Here is a 17,252-nt window from a genome sequence, read left to right as displayed (position 1 = left end):
TATGTAGGCTTAATATTTAGAAATAAAATGTGGGCAGTCTGTCTTTTTGTCCAGATTACTACTTTGGTTTCAAAACTGGCTGAGAACTACTCTAAAAGCCGTTGGAGCAGGTCATGGATATAGGCAGTGGTGCTTTGAGACACACCTGGAACTGGCTCCCAGGCTGAAACTATGGATCCTGGTGCCCACGTGTTTTTATTTCTTTGAGTTTTTACCTCTTAAAAACTTTCACTACTGGCCATATTACCAGCTCCAGCCTTTTAGTCTGAAAGCTGATTTGATGCCAAATTATTGCATTGTTAAGCCTTTTAATATTTTCGTAACTTCTGGATTTCAGATTTGCAGACTGTGTAACATGACAGTTGTGAATTTTGTAGAACAGTTGTTAAAAAGCACTGAGGCAGAGCTGAGACCCCCACAGTGCCCTGAAGAGTCCCTCATGTCCTTGAAAGCTTTGATGTCTGAGTGGTAACCAGCCTTGGAAAAATGGGGCTGATTTTTCCAGGATTGGAGTTAACTTGTGATTTTTGTGGGAACACCTTTGTACGTGTAAATGCAAAATTAACTGCTAGCCTTGAGGTTAAAGCATGGAAGGATGAGCGAGTTCATTAATTAGGGTTTTGCTGTTTGATTGGATGGTGACTTGGAGAGGACCAGAAGGGGTTGGGTTGGTTGAGGGTTTTTTTTACTGTTACCCGGGCTGCCTTCTGGAGGCAAAAGCTGTGAAATGAGCAGAACCCACGTGGATATCCAGAGAATCCTGTTGGGTGGGATGGGGCTCAGCAGCCCTTACACCTCTGCTCTGGGAGGCTGCACAGGGAGATGTGAAATTTTCAGGTCACTAATAACTCACGGTTTAGACAGGCAGAGAAATTTGCAGGGCAAAGCTGTCTTGTCTCTACAACTCCAGTGTTTGTGGGATATTATAACTGCCTTCCAGGGCAGTTCAGGTGACGGGTATTCCTCAAAAAAAGGCGGTGGGATAAACCTTTCCAGTACAAGAACAAAAGTTGCTGAATGCTGTTTGTGTCCCAGCCAAGAATTAACACCCAGGTGTCTGAAGGGCTTGGGAATAGCAGTGCCTGCTCGATTGTGATGTTTGCTTTGGACCAAGGTATGATACTGTAATTGATTATGGGTTTTAAATGAGCGCTTTAGGCATGCAGTGTTACAGTGTGTAACTCCCAGACCTAAAAATCAAAAGGCTTTTTTCATTGTTTGGGATTCTACCATTATCTTTCTCAGGGGAAACGGAGCAGGTTGCTTGACATGTGTTTTAGAATCGTTTTTCTTCTTTTTTTTTGTTTTGTTTCTTTGTACCAAAGCTAAAATGGAAGGAGAGAGAGAGCCAGGTTGGCATGGATACATGACATGATATTAAACATGGCATTCTGGTTTTGTATCTTTAAATCAGGAATTATTTACATCTTGTGCAGTGATCACAAAACCGTCTCTTTGTCAAAGTTTTAAGCTGTATTCTTCATCAGGAGAGCACCTTACACTAATGTTTGGTGTGTTTTGGTGGCCCCTGCTTGAAATAGCAGCAGTTTGTGTTTTCTTAATACAAAGAAAGATAAGATACTACTACCACAGAAATTTTATAAATACATTTTTTAGTTTTATTTCATAGGCTGATTCTTGCTCAGTGACATTGGACTACCTCACTAAACAGAGACAATCTTATCCACAAGATTCTACATGCTCAAAACAGTTCTTCCCGTGATGAAATGCTCAGGGAACAGCTTGTAATATTCACAACTTTTTAATAAGTATTTTCTTTGGGCGATTTGGAAGATGTGGCAAACAGGTCCTTTTATAGTATTGCCAAGGCTGAGCTGCAGAGCTCGATAAAGTCACTTTCACTTGTGTTAACTGAGGAGCCTCCTACCTTGCAAGATTATGGAGCTGCTTCAGCCTGATAATGTTTTAAGCTTAACCAGCATGTGCTACAGAAAATAAAATAAGTTATCACAATGCAGCTTCTCCTGTGTTTCTTTCTTTTTTTTTTTCTTCCTCATTTCATTTCCCTGCTAAATTTTAATGGGAAGGGTGGGCAGCATTGGTACTAGGAAGGTGCACAAAGCCTGAAATTGGTGCTAAATATTCAGTGACTTCTAATGTAAAAATTCTAGAAGTTCAGAATTCCTTTTGTTCCAAACAATGCAGCTTTGTTCCTACTGTACAGAAACAAAATAAGTGGAACTAGTCAAACTTTCATTGTCCAAACTGACAGACAAACAATTGCTGTTGTTTTACTGAGCTTTTTGCTGGGTGGTGAGCAACCATGAATTTTTAAGACTTAAAATTTGGGATATGAGGAGAGGGATGCAGCTGAGGGATTTCTTACATGGAAACAGCCCCATTAGAATGCTTCTAATTGGAGATATTTACTCTGAAACTGTAGGAATTACTTTGCTGGTTTCTATCACCAGTCGTCTACTGAAAACTTCGAAATGAGCAACTAAAGCAATACTGCTATGATTTTTTGTTTTTGTTTTTGTTTTCCTGAGCTCTGAAACTTTTAAGATGCCAGCCATCCAAAGGTTAAAGATGTAGAGAGAGGTCAGCAGCACCGTGGATATGTTGAGCTGGGCTTGAAACAGATGTGATGGGTGTGACACCGGTGGAGGGTGGCTGGGGAGGACTTGTTTTTGTGGTAGTGTGGGTTTTTCTTCTAGCGTCGGTTTTGCTTTGAGTCTCAATTTCATAGAAAGGCCTTTCCTTCCTATACTGTGAGAGCAGACTACAAGTTATTGAGGGTTTTTGTTTTCTCTTAAGTGAAAAGCCCCAAGCTTCTACATTTTTGTGCCTCTGTTCAGTGCATCCCTTAACTCTCAGCCAAGTTTTAGTCATATCTCTGCTTAGCTGTGGGGTGATCACAACTCCTACAGACTGAACAATGACTTAACTGATGGGTTTTTTTCTGTTGTACATTTAGATGTTTTAGTTTATTTGCCCTTTGAGCAAAGGTGTTGCCCTGTGTGGAAGGGTGCTCCTGCCTCTTTCCCAAATGGATACAAAGTCAGGATTTTAAAGTGTTTTGGAGCTGTTTTGGTGGGGTGACCTGTGTTAGTTCCCCTTCTATAAAGAAACTCATCTTCAGTAGCTGCTCTCAAGTTCTGAACACCAAAAGTACTGATAAGCAAAAATTTCATCTGCAGACTTAAACCTTCCTCCTCTCACTTTGTTTCTAGTTAGTAAACAGTGCTGCAAGCTTCTAAACTGAGATGTGATGGTCATTTAAGATTTTAGTCTGATGAAAATTAAATATTTATCTTACCCAATTAATATAATAGTCTATTAATAATAGTCTATTAATATTAATTATATTAATTAGTCTATTGATACTATTAATATACAGTCCCCTTTTTTGAGAGAGGAAGCACAGTCTTTGTGGAATGAAAGGTGAAACTAAAAGTCGGTTCTTATCACTTTTGTTGAGCCATTCAGGGTTCTGGGAGACAGGCTGGTGGGTGGTGACATCCTTTAATGGTGCTGCCACATCAATTAAATCTGCTGGATGGCTTAATACTTCTCAATATTTTCTGTACCTCATAGCAACAAACCAGGCCATTCTGCCAATTCATCTGGTCACCTCAAATGCCTTTAAAGAAGAAAAGTCTGGTTCTGACAAGCAAGTGGTGTTTGATGGGGCTGTGTGTGCTCAGGAGCAGTCCCACCAATTGTTTGTTGCTTTGGTATTGTTGGAAGCATCTTTAAGTCTTTGATGCCTTTAAATGTGTCTTCCCCTTGTCCCTGGACCTTGCTCTTGTGGTGCCACCATCTCAATATGAATCCACGGGCAAAAATGCTTCTCCCTTTTCCCAGACTAAAACTGGGAAGAGTAAGAACTAAGTGCCTGAGGCTTGGCTTATTACAAGAATTACCTGTTCTGCTAAATGTGCTGAGGAATATGTGTGACCAGCCAGCTGGAAGTGGCTTAGCTGTGCCTGTAGAAGGGAATGCTGTTCTGGAGTCTTGTGAATGAACATCTAAAATCCCAACAAAGATTTTTGTCCTCTTGCCTGCTTTAGAGTAGGTGTTTGGCTTCATGGGGTTTCAGTGTTTCGTTCCCAGTGGGTGTTAAGGGGTGTGGAGGGTAAGTGAGATTAAGATCTGCTTGAGGTGTATTTTAGACTCTATAAGCAACAGCTCGAATGCAGAGAAATCATTTAATTTTTATCTTAATTCTAGGGCAGATGGGTTTCCTTCTTAAGCAAGTGAAACATGTTATCATCTCTCTTCATCTTTAAATATGGAGTATTTGGCTTTTTAATAAGTTTTTATATGGTCTAGAATAGCTTTTTGAAATTAGTTTTGCTTGTCCTACACATAAAGGAGTCCGTGACCTGATGTTAGTGTCCTATTTAATAAGCACTTACATACTATAATAGTGGCACATTTGTTCTCTCCATATGCAAAACAAAATTTCTCCAGTGAATGAATGTAACCTAATGTAAGGGCAAGCAAGAAATTAAAGCTTTCCTTACAAGCCCTTTATCACTAACTTGTTACAAGATAAAGTAAATGAGTTTTAATTGTGCTTCCCTCGTGCAGTTGCTTCACCAACAAAGACAGATCATTAGCATAACATGGTCTCACCATTTCTGCTCTTGGTATTTCTTGTAATTCTCGAAAATGTAGTGCCTCAAAGATTAGAAAAGGTGTCTTGAGTTTAAGAGTATGATAGCATTTTGTGTAGTGAACTGTTTCATTCTCCCTGCCTTTAAATGTGTTGGGTGTGTTGAAAAGCCTACAAGTAAACAAAAGAACCAGTGCAAATCTAGAAAGTGAAACTGTGTGTGCAGGAGACTGCACTGTGAATGCCCTTAAATCCAAGAACTGGAGCTGAGTGTGGGCAAAAAATAAATCACAATTAAATGTACTTGTATTTACAGTTCCATTTTTTTTTTCCAGAGATGGTGGAGCCAGGACAAGATCTGTTGCTTGCTGCTTTGAGTGAGAGTGGAATCAGTCCCAATGATCTCTTTGATATTGACTCTCCAGATGTGGTTCTTGCAAATCCAGCACCAACTCCAGCTGTTCAGCAGGTTAAAAGAAAAACTTAGAGGGTTGTTAGAGAAACCTTGGGTTTGCTGTGATGGGGGGATAAAGGTTGAATCATGTGGAGTTCTCTAAAGTTTCTTGCTTCATAATACCGAGATTGGAAAGTGACTTGCAAATTAATTTTAAACTTCCATACAAAACAGCAATCTGAAACACTTGAGGTCAGTACAGACAGAAATATGCTTAATTCTGGATGTGACATGGGGACATAATGTCAGGTATCCATGGAGAACTCTCATGTCATTGAGGTCTAGCTGCTCTGCAACAGAATGCATTAAAAGTGTAATGAAATAGCATGTTTAGCTCCATGATGGCCTTCACTCTGCCAGAGTGTAGCCACTTCAGGCACAGACTGGGAACAAAAGCCTTCAGGTTTTATTCCTGCTGACTTGTTTGCTTTCTTCCCTCTGCAGTCAGTACCACTTAGTGCTTTAGAACTGGGCCTGGAGACTGAGGCTGCAGCTGCTGTGAAACAGGAACCAGAGACTGTGTCTACTCCAGCCTTATTAAATGTTCGGGTAAGAATCCTGCTCCAGGATTTAGATGGGGAAGGGGCTTAATTTGGGCTGGTGCCCACTGAGCTGCACCAAGGCTGCAAATGATGGTGAAAGGCTCCTGGGTTGAGATAAGGACAGGGGAGATCAGCAATTTGTCATGGGCAAACCAGATTCAACTCGAGGAAATTAATTCATTGCCAGTTAACAATGGAGAAGGAAAATGAGAAATAAGAAGAAATCTAAAAATACCTTCCTCCCCACTCCTTCCTTTGTCCTCAGCTTCATTCCTAGCATCCGTGGTCCTCCAAGGGCTGAAGGAGGAGTCCCCAGCACCTGGGGCACCTCCTCCTCCTCTTCCTTCCCTGACCTTGGTTGTCTGCAGGGTTTTCTCACGTATTCTCACTCCTCCATCCCAGCTGCTGATTGTGTAACAGTTTTTGCCTGTTGTTAAATAAATACCTTCTCACTGCCAGTGACACTGACTGGCTGAGCCTTGGCCAGCAGTGGGTTGGACTGGCTTTATCAGATACAGGGGAAACTGTAGTGGTGGTATCTTCTACCTGGGTGATGAATTTTTCATTTTATTTCTTTATTTCCTTTTCCTTGCGGTAAAGTAAAATCTAAAAATAACATTCTGAAATATGTACAATGTATTGAGAGATACTTTTTGCTCAGACTGTTGCAGCATGAGATAATTATTACTCTGGCACCTTCAGCATGTTTTTAGAAGACATTTCTTACTACAAGCATCTTTTAACAAACTGATGTGCTAAACGAAGCCTAATAAAGTTTACTCTTTCCTTTTTTGACCGTTTCCTGAAAAAAAACCTCCCCTCTTCTTTATTACCAGCAACCACCATCCACCACAACCTTTGTGCTGAATCAAATCAATCAGCTTCCAACCCTGGGGACGACAATAGTGGTGACAAAGACGACGCCTGTCACCACCTCCAGGCAGACCATCACTGTAGCAAAGATCATCCAGACCAGCACAACCACTCGGCCCTCGGTGGCAGCACCAGCAGTTCGCAATGCCTTGACCACTGCACCTTCCAAGGACCAGATTCAGCTGAAAGATCTGCTCAAGAACAATAGTCTTAATGAACTCATGAAATTGAAGCCACCTCCTAATATTGCCCAACCCGTGGCCACAGCAGCCAGTGAGTTTGCTTTCTTTGTAATGAAAGCGTGTTAGGAAAAGAGTGAAATAACCAAGATCTTTGCATGTTGTGGATTTTCGTGGCTTAGCACAATATCCTGGTAAAGTGGTTCAGGAGACCTGATAAATGTCATTCTAACTGTGGTAGTATTAGAATTCAGAGTGAAGTAGTAGGAAATAGCAGAGTTTTAAACTCTTGATTCACTGCCTGGGATGAGGAAAATGACAGATTGCAGCTGGAAAATTAGTAAAATGAATTTCTGGACATTACTGAAGTCCATTAGCTATGTTACTGTAGTCTCCACCAGTTCCTGTTCTAGTGTGCACTTGGAACTACAACAAACTAGTACTTTTTCCTATTTAGCATCTTCCAAACTAGATTTGTAGCACATAAGGTGTTTGTGTGAAATGTCTCCTGCAAAAGGAAAATCTGTCCCTTTTCATTGGAGTCATCAAATCTATTGTTTAATTAAATCCTAAAAACTTGCTGTTTATTTTAATTTACTTCTGAAGTGTTGCAGTGCCACAAGTACTTTGTTATCACACTGCAAATCTTCATTTTGTGGTTTCTTCCATAATATTTCCTTGTGTGTTATTTCTAACATGTGGTCAACCTGTACAAGGAAAAAGCTGCATGTGTGTGAAACTTTTAACTCTTTCAAATTGTCCTGATTTTAGCATGTGGTTAAGATCAGACTAGTTCAGTTTGAAAATACTTCATTGCTGCTTTTTTTTTCTGAAAGATACACAGGCATTTTCTGTATTTCTGTTATTTTCATTGTCTCTGAAACAAGCTTTGCTGATTTTATAGGTGTGGTTGGCATAACCTATTTTTCCATATGCAGACAAAGAAGTGCAGTGCAGGAGCTGTCTGTTAGAACTGAAGCAAAAAGCAGAATGTCCCTCCTTGTGTCATTGTTTTCTCTTAGGGAGTGGCTGCTAAAACCCAAGTTGGGACATGAACTGAAGTTGGGGCAGGGAGTAAAGGAGGTGAGGAAGAGGAGGGGAGAAAGCAGAAGGGGATAAGTCAGTGAAATTATTAAGTGAAAACTCAGAGAAGCACAGAATAGGTGATACCATCACATAATAACTGTTAGAGTGGCACAGCTGCAGAAAACAGTTGAATCTGTAGCTTCTGTATAAAGTGAAAAGGAGACCTCCAACTTCTAGAACTGCATTCCTAATCTTATTTCTTTTCCTGTGTCTCTGGATCTTTCCTCGTGTTTATTTTTTAAAAAATGACAATTACTTGTAGAAAAGAGAAGCTCTTGAAAGAAAAATGGTCATTTCATATCATTCAGGCAGCAGGAGTTCTAGATGGGAAAATATTAAGAAGTTAAATTATGCAGTGTCTTTGAGGAAAACATTTATTTGTGCAAGGGCCCTAATTGTTTTTAGGGGCAATTATGCTAAGTTTATTACATGCATTGATATGATGGAAGCTTGACAGCTGCTTTCAATATTTTGGATCCATCCTTATGCAAATTATTGTAGTTGTGTGCTGAGCTCTATTCCTAGTTCCTTGCAAATGTGACTGAAGACAGGAAGGTTAATAAATGATCTTCTTAAAGGATCCTTTTACAAATTTCTTCTTGAAGCATCATTGTGCTCCTGGACACTTCAAACTTCTCTTCCAGCTCATTAATAGAGCAGCAAGTTAATCTGAGTTGATGTTTGGAGGAAATTTTGTAGACCACAGCTTTTTCTTTTGCAGCTGACCTAAGCAATGGTGCAGTGAAGAAGGAGGCTTCCACAAAAGAGGTGGCAAGAATATGGATAAATGACATCAAAATGAGAAGTTTTTCACCTACTGTGGTAAGTGGCACGAATGATCAATTTGTTGCTGGCCATAAACAGTTGTGGCCAGATTCAGGAGTTACTCATACTTGTCCTGTGTGTGGTGGAACTGCCAAGTGCATCTGTTTTTTCCAAAGGTCAGTTGCTCCACAAGATGAAACTTGGTTAGGTGAGTGAAGTTAACAGCTGTGCACAGCAGACTTAGACAGTAAATGGCAATTTCAAGAAATTACTGTCCTTTGCAGAAGCTGGTGTGGCTCTGATTGAAGGTGATAAGCATAGCATTTCCTCTGGGTTCAAGCATTTTCTTCTAAAATCACAAGCAATGAGGAAACTGAAAGACTTCCCCCTAGCATGGCTGTCCTTCTGGGCAGTCAAATAGAAGACATAAATTGAGTATCATTTAATTTTCTAAATGTAATAAAATTACATTCTGATGCTGTAAAACACTCGAGTTTTGGCGTCTTCACTGATAGCTGGGCTCAGGCTGGTGTTTGGGAAGAGCTCTGCTCCTCACTGCCTGCCATACAGAAGGAGTTTTTTAGATCACTTTTTTGTATTAAGCATTATTAGTTGTGGAAGAGGTTTGATTTTTTTTTTTCCATCTGTTGAGGGTTTTACAAATATTTAAATGTTTATATTGATCAGGGTCACAGTAAATGGGTAACTGTCAAGTTTCAGAGAATACTGGACAGAACTATTTAACTATAAAGTTGTGAAATGTCATGAGTATGGAACTGCAGGAAGACTCCAGGGGAGTACTTGAACATTAGGGCTGTCATGTTTTCAAAGCAATTTTCTTTAAGTCATAGTCTGGTTTTAATATGCTGTAAGAAGAATTTCTTCTTCATTCTGCTTATATGAGTTTGGAGTACTTGATCTTGAAAAGAAGAGGAAGTTCCCTGACTTAGTGTCTTCAGAGGGTTGTTCAGAGTGTAAGAAATGTACATTTGTGTGTAGTTTCCCCAGTGATTCACTGCTTTGTCCCCTACATGTGTTAAAACATTGAAATGCAAGTTTGTCCTCATTTCCTTTCTCATGCTAATTTCCAGGAGATGGAATAGTAACAATGTGCTGTTTGACTAACTCAGGTATTTCTCTATTCCAGAAAGTGCCAGCAGTAAAAGAGGAGGAGGAACCTGAGGAAGAAGATGAAGAAGAAATGGGCCATGCAGAGACCTATGCTGAATATATGCCAATAAAATGTATGACCTCATCTTCTGTTACATCAAAAGGCTGAATGCTTTGAGAGTTAATTTATTTATTCTTGTGTAATTACTGACACAGCAAATAGATACTGTCTGAAGTTAACAGGGCCTGAATATGTTGTGGGTTTTTCTAGGAAATTTATCTTCTGTAACACTTAGATTTGGAAGATGAATGGATTTTTAGATAGAAAAGGAATTCTTCAGTGTATCATTGAGCAGTATTTGTTTCACAGATATGACTGATGAACTAAAATCAGGCTGGTGTTTTTTTTTGTTTTTGTTTTTTTTTTACATCTGTTAAGATGCCTTGTGCCTCAGCAGAGGAAATCTAGCAGAGGAATTCAGTGCTCAGTGCTACACTTAGGAATCTAGTTTGAGTCTTTTGGTGTGAAATCACCCTAAGTACATTCTTCCTGCCTTGTTCCTGGCTGACTACTTGGTTGGTTTTTGAATGAATCTTTTACTGCTGTTAATTGCCATCTCCTCTTTTTTCTCTTTTCTTTGTTGTACCCACTGACAACAAGCTGTTATCTTGTTTGCTAAATACAGTGACCTGCTGTAAAAGCGAGGGGAAAATTTTTGCAGGAAGTTTGTAGCTAAACGGTTAATTTTTATTGTTACTGATGGGATCTGTCAGCAATTAAACCATGTCTGTTCTAAATATTTTCTCCTCTCATCCTGCTTAAAAATGGCACTATATAAATAGTGAGAAGAATGTTGCTTTTGTGATTCTGGCATCCTGAGGCTGCTTTTGGCCTTTTTGGAAAGACAAGCTTCAGACTGGTTTTTCTCAAACGAGTCAAATACACAAATACTTTGATTTTCTGTAAAGTGAACTTTATCTAATCTTATAAAAACTGTGGGAAGGTGGTGAGAAGAGAAAGTTAAGATTGCAGTTATAAATTCAGATTAATATGTTCCTTCATATGCAATGCAGTTTAACACTTGACAGATAGTTGCAATGAAACATACTCGTTGTTGAGTCCATCCTTTGCAATCACAACTGTAAGTTGTTTGGGTAATACAATAACTTGTGCTGCAGCAACAGAAAACTCTATTTTGCTTTCATCTTCTGCCTTCTTTCCCCTTCTTTCTCCACCAGTAAAAATTGGTCTGCGTCATCCTGACCCAGTGGTGGAAACCAGCTCATTATCCAGCGTGACTCCTCCTGATGTGTGGTACCAGACATCAATATCAGAGGAAACAATTGACAGTGGCTGGTTGTCAGCTTTGCAGCTCGAAGCAATCACTTATGCAGCCCAGGTATGCCAGCCATCAGCACAGCTTAAAAGCTAACAGAGAATTTAAGAAGGAAAACTACGATCTGACAAGTGCAGCTATGTCAGTTTTACAAGGAGATAAAATAATAAGAGCTTAAAGGTTTGAGTTGCATTAGAAGATGGCAGGTGAGCTTCAGCTCAGATAAATGTGAGGTAATACACCTAGGAAAACTTGCTCTAAACCACTTCCACGATACTGATCTCTTAACTGTCTTAGAACATGTTAGTCATTTTTATTTCTCTGAAATAATTTCATGGCTGCAGCAGCAGCAGCAGGCTGAGAAAGCCAGGCCTGTTTGACATCCTTGAGAAGGGAACAGAGAACAGGACTGGGTGTTATTTTGCTGCTGGGTTAGACTTCAGTGTGTCCACCCACCCCTGTGTGTGGTGGGGAGGGAGGCACTGGAATTAGAGGACAAATAAAATGGTCACAGGAGGGAAAAGTTGCCTCATGGAATGAGGCTGGAGAGGAGAGCAAGGAATGGGAATGAAATCAGGGTTAAGATAATCCAGAAGTGAGTAATACCACACAAAATCAGAAGGAAAGCAGAACCTAGTAATGCTGACAGGAGATTAAGTTAAAATGGGAAGATTCAGAATAGTGCATTCCACAGGCTGTGGATGTCTGGGTGTTGCTGCCACCAAAGGCTGTACAGATGCTTATCAGTGGGTTAGGAAAAGGCACAAAATACCGGACAGATGTCTAGAGCAGTTCTGAATGGAGGAAATAAAGGAGGGAATGGATCACACAATGCAGTTGGGGTGCTGTGCTCTCCCTAAATAAAATCCCCTCTTCCTGCTTCCAGGAGTTAGCTTGGACCACTGATCTCCTCCAATAGGATGTTTCTTATGTTTGCTCTTTTCTGACAATCCCCTGTGATGTGTTCTGGAGAATGGTACAAGTTTTTTGTTCTTTTCTCCTACAGCAACATGAAACATTCCTGCCCAATGGAGACAGAGCTGGATTCTTGATAGGTGATGGTGCTGGTGTAGGAAAAGGAAGGACCATAGCTGGAATAATCTATGAAAATTACTTGTTAGGCAGAAAAAGAGCAGTCTGGTAAGTGTGTCAGGATTTGTTAGAGCAGACACTCCAGTGACTCTATGACTTAAATTCAGGGTCATCTGTCTTCTGACAAATGTTCTAGCAACTGCCTTTTGCCCTGCTGTGACTTACAGAATGTGCTTTGCTTTGTATCCTCAGGTTTAGCGTGTCAAACGACCTGAAATACGACGCTGAAAGAGATTTGAGAGATATTGGAGCAAAAAACATATTGGTGCACTCATTAAACAAGGTGTGGAAACTTTTTACTATGTACAGTTGAGGCAAACCTTTAGGTACGCTTGTGTGACGAGTTGTGCATGTTGACTGTTTTAAGGGCAAGAATTTACTAATTTCAATAAATTTGCTGTCTAGGTCTTGTCTGACAGGCCTAAATCTTACAAAGAACCACACAGAGTTTTAAGTTAATCATGTAAATAGGCCCCTTGTAGGATTAAGTCTTAGCATGTGTGCTTTTAAAAAAAAAAAAAATTACACTTCAAGCCCCTACTGACACTACTAGTAGGGTATTTTCTAGAAGTTGAAATATTCTTTACATCTTTAATGCTTTGTAGCATTTGAATTTTTTTCTTTCTATCTCTCAGTGCACATTTTATATGTAATGCATTTTATGTGTAATACTTGAATAATAGACTTGCTCAGTGATTTATTAAAGCAGCAGCGGTGTGTGCAGTTATTTTTGGAGACACTGCCTCTGCTCTGGATTTGCTGCTTAAATTGTGAAGAGTGATTACTGGTTGAATTCACTGAACTTTAAAAGTTTGGTTCAAGTTGGTATTTTTGCTTTGTGAATTCTTAATTTCTAAAATAAAGCTTTAGAAATCATCATTTGTGGTAGCAGCTGTAAATACACTTGAGGTATTGGCTCTTAAAGGGATACATTGAAACTAAAATCTCAATTGTATTTAAACTAAGGACACCATGTAGCCAAAGAATGTGGCTGCTGAGCTTTTGAAGGCTCAGATTTAGTCTTAAGTCTGTGTTTAAGTGTAAAACCCCTTAACCACATTCCCATCGGCTGTGCCCTGATCATGATGTGGGGCTCTGGGTGACTCCAAGTGTTCACACCTTTAAAGCTTAAGATCACCAGCTTCCTTTCATCATCTGGTAGGTGGGACTGAGGAGGGATCTCTCTTGATTTATTTCTGTGATTTCTATTTATTGCAGTTCAAGTATGGGAAGATTTCTTCCAAACATAATGGAAGTGTGAAGAAAGGTGTCATCTTTGCTACTTATTCTTCTCTCATTGGAGAAAGTCAGTCTGGTGGGAAATACAAAACCAGATTAAAGCAGCTTCTTCACTGGTGTGGTGAAGACTTTGATGGAGTTGTATCCTTTTTCTAGAGGTCATTTGATTATAACCAAATTGCTATTTGGACTTATATCTTTATAGATTTTTAGGTATTCTTTATTTGTAATGGCAATTAGTTGTGTACGTGCTCTGACTTCTTGCAGTTTTACAAACTTTGTGCCAAACATATTCCCATCAACTTGGTGCCACACAACTCTGGTACAAGAGTGAAGTTTCTGTTTTTTTTCTATATCAAACCTATAAAATTAAACTACTATCCCTAAGTTTACACTGATATTTTTTACAGACTTAAATATATATTTGGAGCAGCACCAGCATTTTCAAGAACTCAAGTGTTGACAATTTTGTTCTTAAGTATTTACTATCTAAATATTTTTTTGTTAAAATGACTAGTGTCTTGAGTTTACCATTTCCACCTGCCCCCTATTGTAAGTAGATTTTCTTGCCTTCTGTTCTAGCTCCCCATTTTATAAGTTAGTGGGACAAAGTTTTTCCTTAATTACAGCTCAGATCGTATTTGACGAGTGTCATAAAGCGAAGAATCTGTGTCCTGTTGGTTCATCAAAACCAACAAAAACAGGTCTGGCTGTATTGGAACTTCAAAATAAACTTCCAAAAGCCAGGGTTGTTTATGCCAGTGCCACAGGTATGTACTGCTGGGTTTGTATGAAATGTCTCTGGATGGTTTTGCTGGCACTGGTACAGATTTATGTTTCTCTTTTTAGGTGCATCTGAGCCAAGAAACATGGCATATATGAACCGCCTTGGAATATGGGGTGAAGGAACTCCATTTAGGGAATTCAGTGATTTTATTCAGGCTGTTGAAAGAAGGTAAAATTTCCAAGACCTGTGCAGCAAGAATTCACAGGGTTGTGGCTGACTGTGCTCCCCAGTTCCTTGTCTTCACTCCCTAGTCCTTTTTGCAAATATGTCCTGCCACACTGAGGACTATGGCTTCTAAATTTAGTAGAAATATAATTTATCATAAGTGGTGAAAAATACAATGTTTCCTTTATTCGAAGAAAAATTTGAGAGCTTTAAAAGCTTTCTGGGAAAAGAGGCCTCTCAAAAATGTGGGTGTTAGGAGAGCAAAATATGTTGCTGCTCCCCATGAAAACACCCTGTACTGTAGTGAGTATGCTCCGTGAGCTTAATGGCTCACTATTTGTAGAAGGCCTCTAATGTTTATGCATTCATCTTAGGCAATTTAACAGGAGGAAATCTTGTGCTTACTAACATAAGAACCCAGTTCAGGGAAATTCTTTGTGCTGTTACAAGGCACTTGGTGTTTTGGAACACACTAATAATACTGAATGTGAGGGGTCAGTAGAAAACGCTGCATTCTGTGGTGGGTGAACATCTTGCTTTGCCTACTGAAAAAGAATTTTGAACGCTTCAGAAGGCCACAATTTGGCTTAGGTTCCATCTTGTTTATCATCTACGTGATGTGTTTTTCCTGGACTCTGCAAGTGTAGCTTCACTTCATTCCTGAGTGTGTATCAAATAAGCAATAATAAAGTTAGAGCCTGTTGTGAGTAGCAGTCAGCTGTTTTGCAGGTGACTTCTGTGCTCTCCAGGTGTGTTGCTGTTGAAGAGGAGTTACTAATTAAATAATTTTCATATCAGCATAAATCTGAATAACTTAAGATGCTTTGTGTTATTTTAAATCATCAGCAGTTTGTATAATTAGAATTTGTTAATATTTGGACCAACTTTATTATCCAGTTACAATTTATAAGTTGCTGTCTCCTAATCCATCTTAGGTCATCTGGGAAAAAAGTAACTGGGTTTTACCTCTTGGGATACACTTAATAGTTACAGGGATGCAGTTTTTTGTAAAGACTAAATTCCAAATCATTTTGAAAACATATTCCTTCACATTCGTAAGCTGTTTTTTTCTAAAGTATTTGGGGTTATGCCTTAAGGCGTTTTTTAACAAATCCTTGCTTTTGAAAATTCTAATATGGACTTAAATTTTTCCTTTATTTTAGAGGTGTTGGTGCCATGGAAATAGTTGCTATGGATATGAAACTGAGAGGAATGTACATAGCCAGACAGTTGAGTTTTTCAGGTGTAACTTTCAAAATCGACGAAGTTCTGCTCTCACAGGAGTATGTTAAAATGTACAATAAATCTGTGAAGCTGGTAAGAACCTCTTTTTAAATTTTCATTCTCTGTTGAGTTCTGGGAGGTTGCAGTTGGTTGAAGTTTAAATGCTCCTTTCCTTGTTTAGTGGGTGAGTGCTCGAGAGAGGTTTCAGCAGGCGGCCGATCTCATCGACGCAGAGCAGCGCATGAAAAAATCCATGTGGGGTCAGTTCTGGTCAGCTCACCAGAGGTTTTTCAAGTACCTTTGCATAGCCTCTAAGGTGAAGAGGGTGGTGCAGCTGGCTCGGGAAGAAATCAAGAACGGCAAAGTAAGTTGATCTGAAATTATTTTTTAAACGTTTGTCTTAAATGTAAAGCTTCATATTAATTTTTTTATATACAACACAAATATTTTCAGCCATAGCAGGAGCATGTTTTTGTACTTAATGGTATCTAATGAGCAGAAATTCAGGCAAAATCAACTTACAGCTCAGTCATAGTGACAGTGTCTGTGTTCATTTGTCTTCAGTGCGTCGTCATTGGCCTGCAGTCGACAGGAGAAGCAAGAACCTTGGAAGCTTTGGAGGAAGGTGGTGGGGAGCTGAATGACTTTGTTTCTACAGCAAAGTAAGACTGAATTTTAAAACCTAATCTTTATCCAGCTTAGAGTGTGTGTGTGTAGTCCTTTGTCCATGTCAAACATGCCTCAGTGCACAGATTGGGAATCCTTCAGTACTGATGTTCTTTACTGAAGCTGCCTGTACCTAAAATCTGGCAGCACTGCTCAGGTGAGGCAGTGGTTAGCTTCTGCTTCTCCTGGCATTCCCAACTGATGTTTTCAGGTGTGAACAGCTCAGACTGTTCCCCTCAAACTGGGAGCACGGGGAGACCTGCCAAATGTGTGCTGCATTTATACCAGAGCAGGTTACAGACCATGACTTCCCTCTTTGATCAGATGGACCAGAGCCAATCCCGAGGCTGCCTTGCTGAAGACCTTAATGTATTAACTTAATCTTTTACTTAATTTGAGCAATAAAAAAATGGCAGTAGCAATGCCACTTGTTACCAAAAACAAATGTAACAAGTTAGAACAGTGCTGTAAAAGAAATGTCTCCTAGTTTTAAGAAGGTGACAGATACAGTAATGTGAGTGATAATAGTGCTCAACTGCACTCACAAGGAGTCATTCTTCAGAGAAGTCAAGCAAGCTGTTAAATGTTACAGGTTTGTACTTTAAATAAATGCAAATTCCACTGAGCAACCTTTTTTTTTTTTTTTTTTTTTTTTTTAACAGAGGAGTATTCCAGTCTCTTATTGAAAAGCACTTTCCAGCTCCTGACAGGAAGAAGCTGTTTAGCTTGTTGGGAATCGACCTGACTGCTCAAAGTAATAACAATTCACCCCGAGACAGCCCTTGCAAGGAGAACAAAATAAAGAAACGAAAAGGTAATGCTTAAATTCCTACAATAATGCCACAATGAAAATGGCAACTTCAGAGCTGCCTGAGAGTGAACTTCGTGGGAGGGGGAAAAAAGGGAATATCTGTACAGTCATCCATGAGAGAGAATGTATTGCAGATCTCTTAAGGCTGTTGTTAGAGATTGCCATTGCTGCTGAAACAATATAACCTGTAAATTTCAGTTAATTTGGCTCAGAATTGGGTTGATCTACTGTGGAACCATATCCCCAAATGCCTTGCCTCTGTCAGACCACTTCCTGATGTAGTCACTCAAGTAACTTTCTTTATCTTGAGGCTTAATGAAGAGAAGCCTAATAGAACCCC

The 17,252-nt window shown here is 39.5% G+C and overlaps 1 protein-coding gene across 1 annotated transcript in view; it reads left to right on the top strand.

Moving 5' to 3' along the window:
• Positions 1-17,252, top strand: part of SBNO1 (strawberry notch homolog 1) — a 31,247-nt gene that overhangs the window by 1,605 nt on the left and 12,390 nt on the right. Inside the window, exons 2-16 of the mRNA XM_066331733.1 lie at positions 4,918-5,051; positions 5,481-5,585; positions 6,415-6,724; positions 8,438-8,538; positions 9,629-9,725; positions 10,831-10,991; positions 11,935-12,068; positions 12,213-12,303; positions 13,239-13,400; positions 13,894-14,029; positions 14,109-14,214; positions 15,375-15,528; positions 15,617-15,799; positions 16,000-16,097; positions 16,764-16,915. Of these exons, the coding sequence (XP_066187830.1) occupies positions 4,920-5,051; positions 5,481-5,585; positions 6,415-6,724; positions 8,438-8,538; positions 9,629-9,725; positions 10,831-10,991; positions 11,935-12,068; positions 12,213-12,303; positions 13,239-13,400; positions 13,894-14,029; positions 14,109-14,214; positions 15,375-15,528; positions 15,617-15,799; positions 16,000-16,097; positions 16,764-16,915 (2,122 nt within the window). The 5' untranslated portion in view covers positions 4,918-4,919. The remainder of the gene's footprint in view (positions 1-4,917; positions 5,052-5,480; positions 5,586-6,414; positions 6,725-8,437; positions 8,539-9,628; positions 9,726-10,830; positions 10,992-11,934; positions 12,069-12,212; positions 12,304-13,238; positions 13,401-13,893; positions 14,030-14,108; positions 14,215-15,374; positions 15,529-15,616; positions 15,800-15,999; positions 16,098-16,763; positions 16,916-17,252) is intronic.

Source organism: Sylvia atricapilla, chromosome 17 (genome assembly GCF_009819655.1).
Source record: "Sylvia atricapilla isolate bSylAtr1 chromosome 17, bSylAtr1.pri, whole genome shotgun sequence".
Lineage (NCBI taxonomy): Eukaryota > Metazoa > Chordata > Aves > Passeriformes > Sylviidae > Sylvia > Sylvia atricapilla.
The sequence above is the reverse complement of the archived record's forward strand: the minus strand, read 5'-3'. Positions and strand labels throughout refer to the sequence as shown.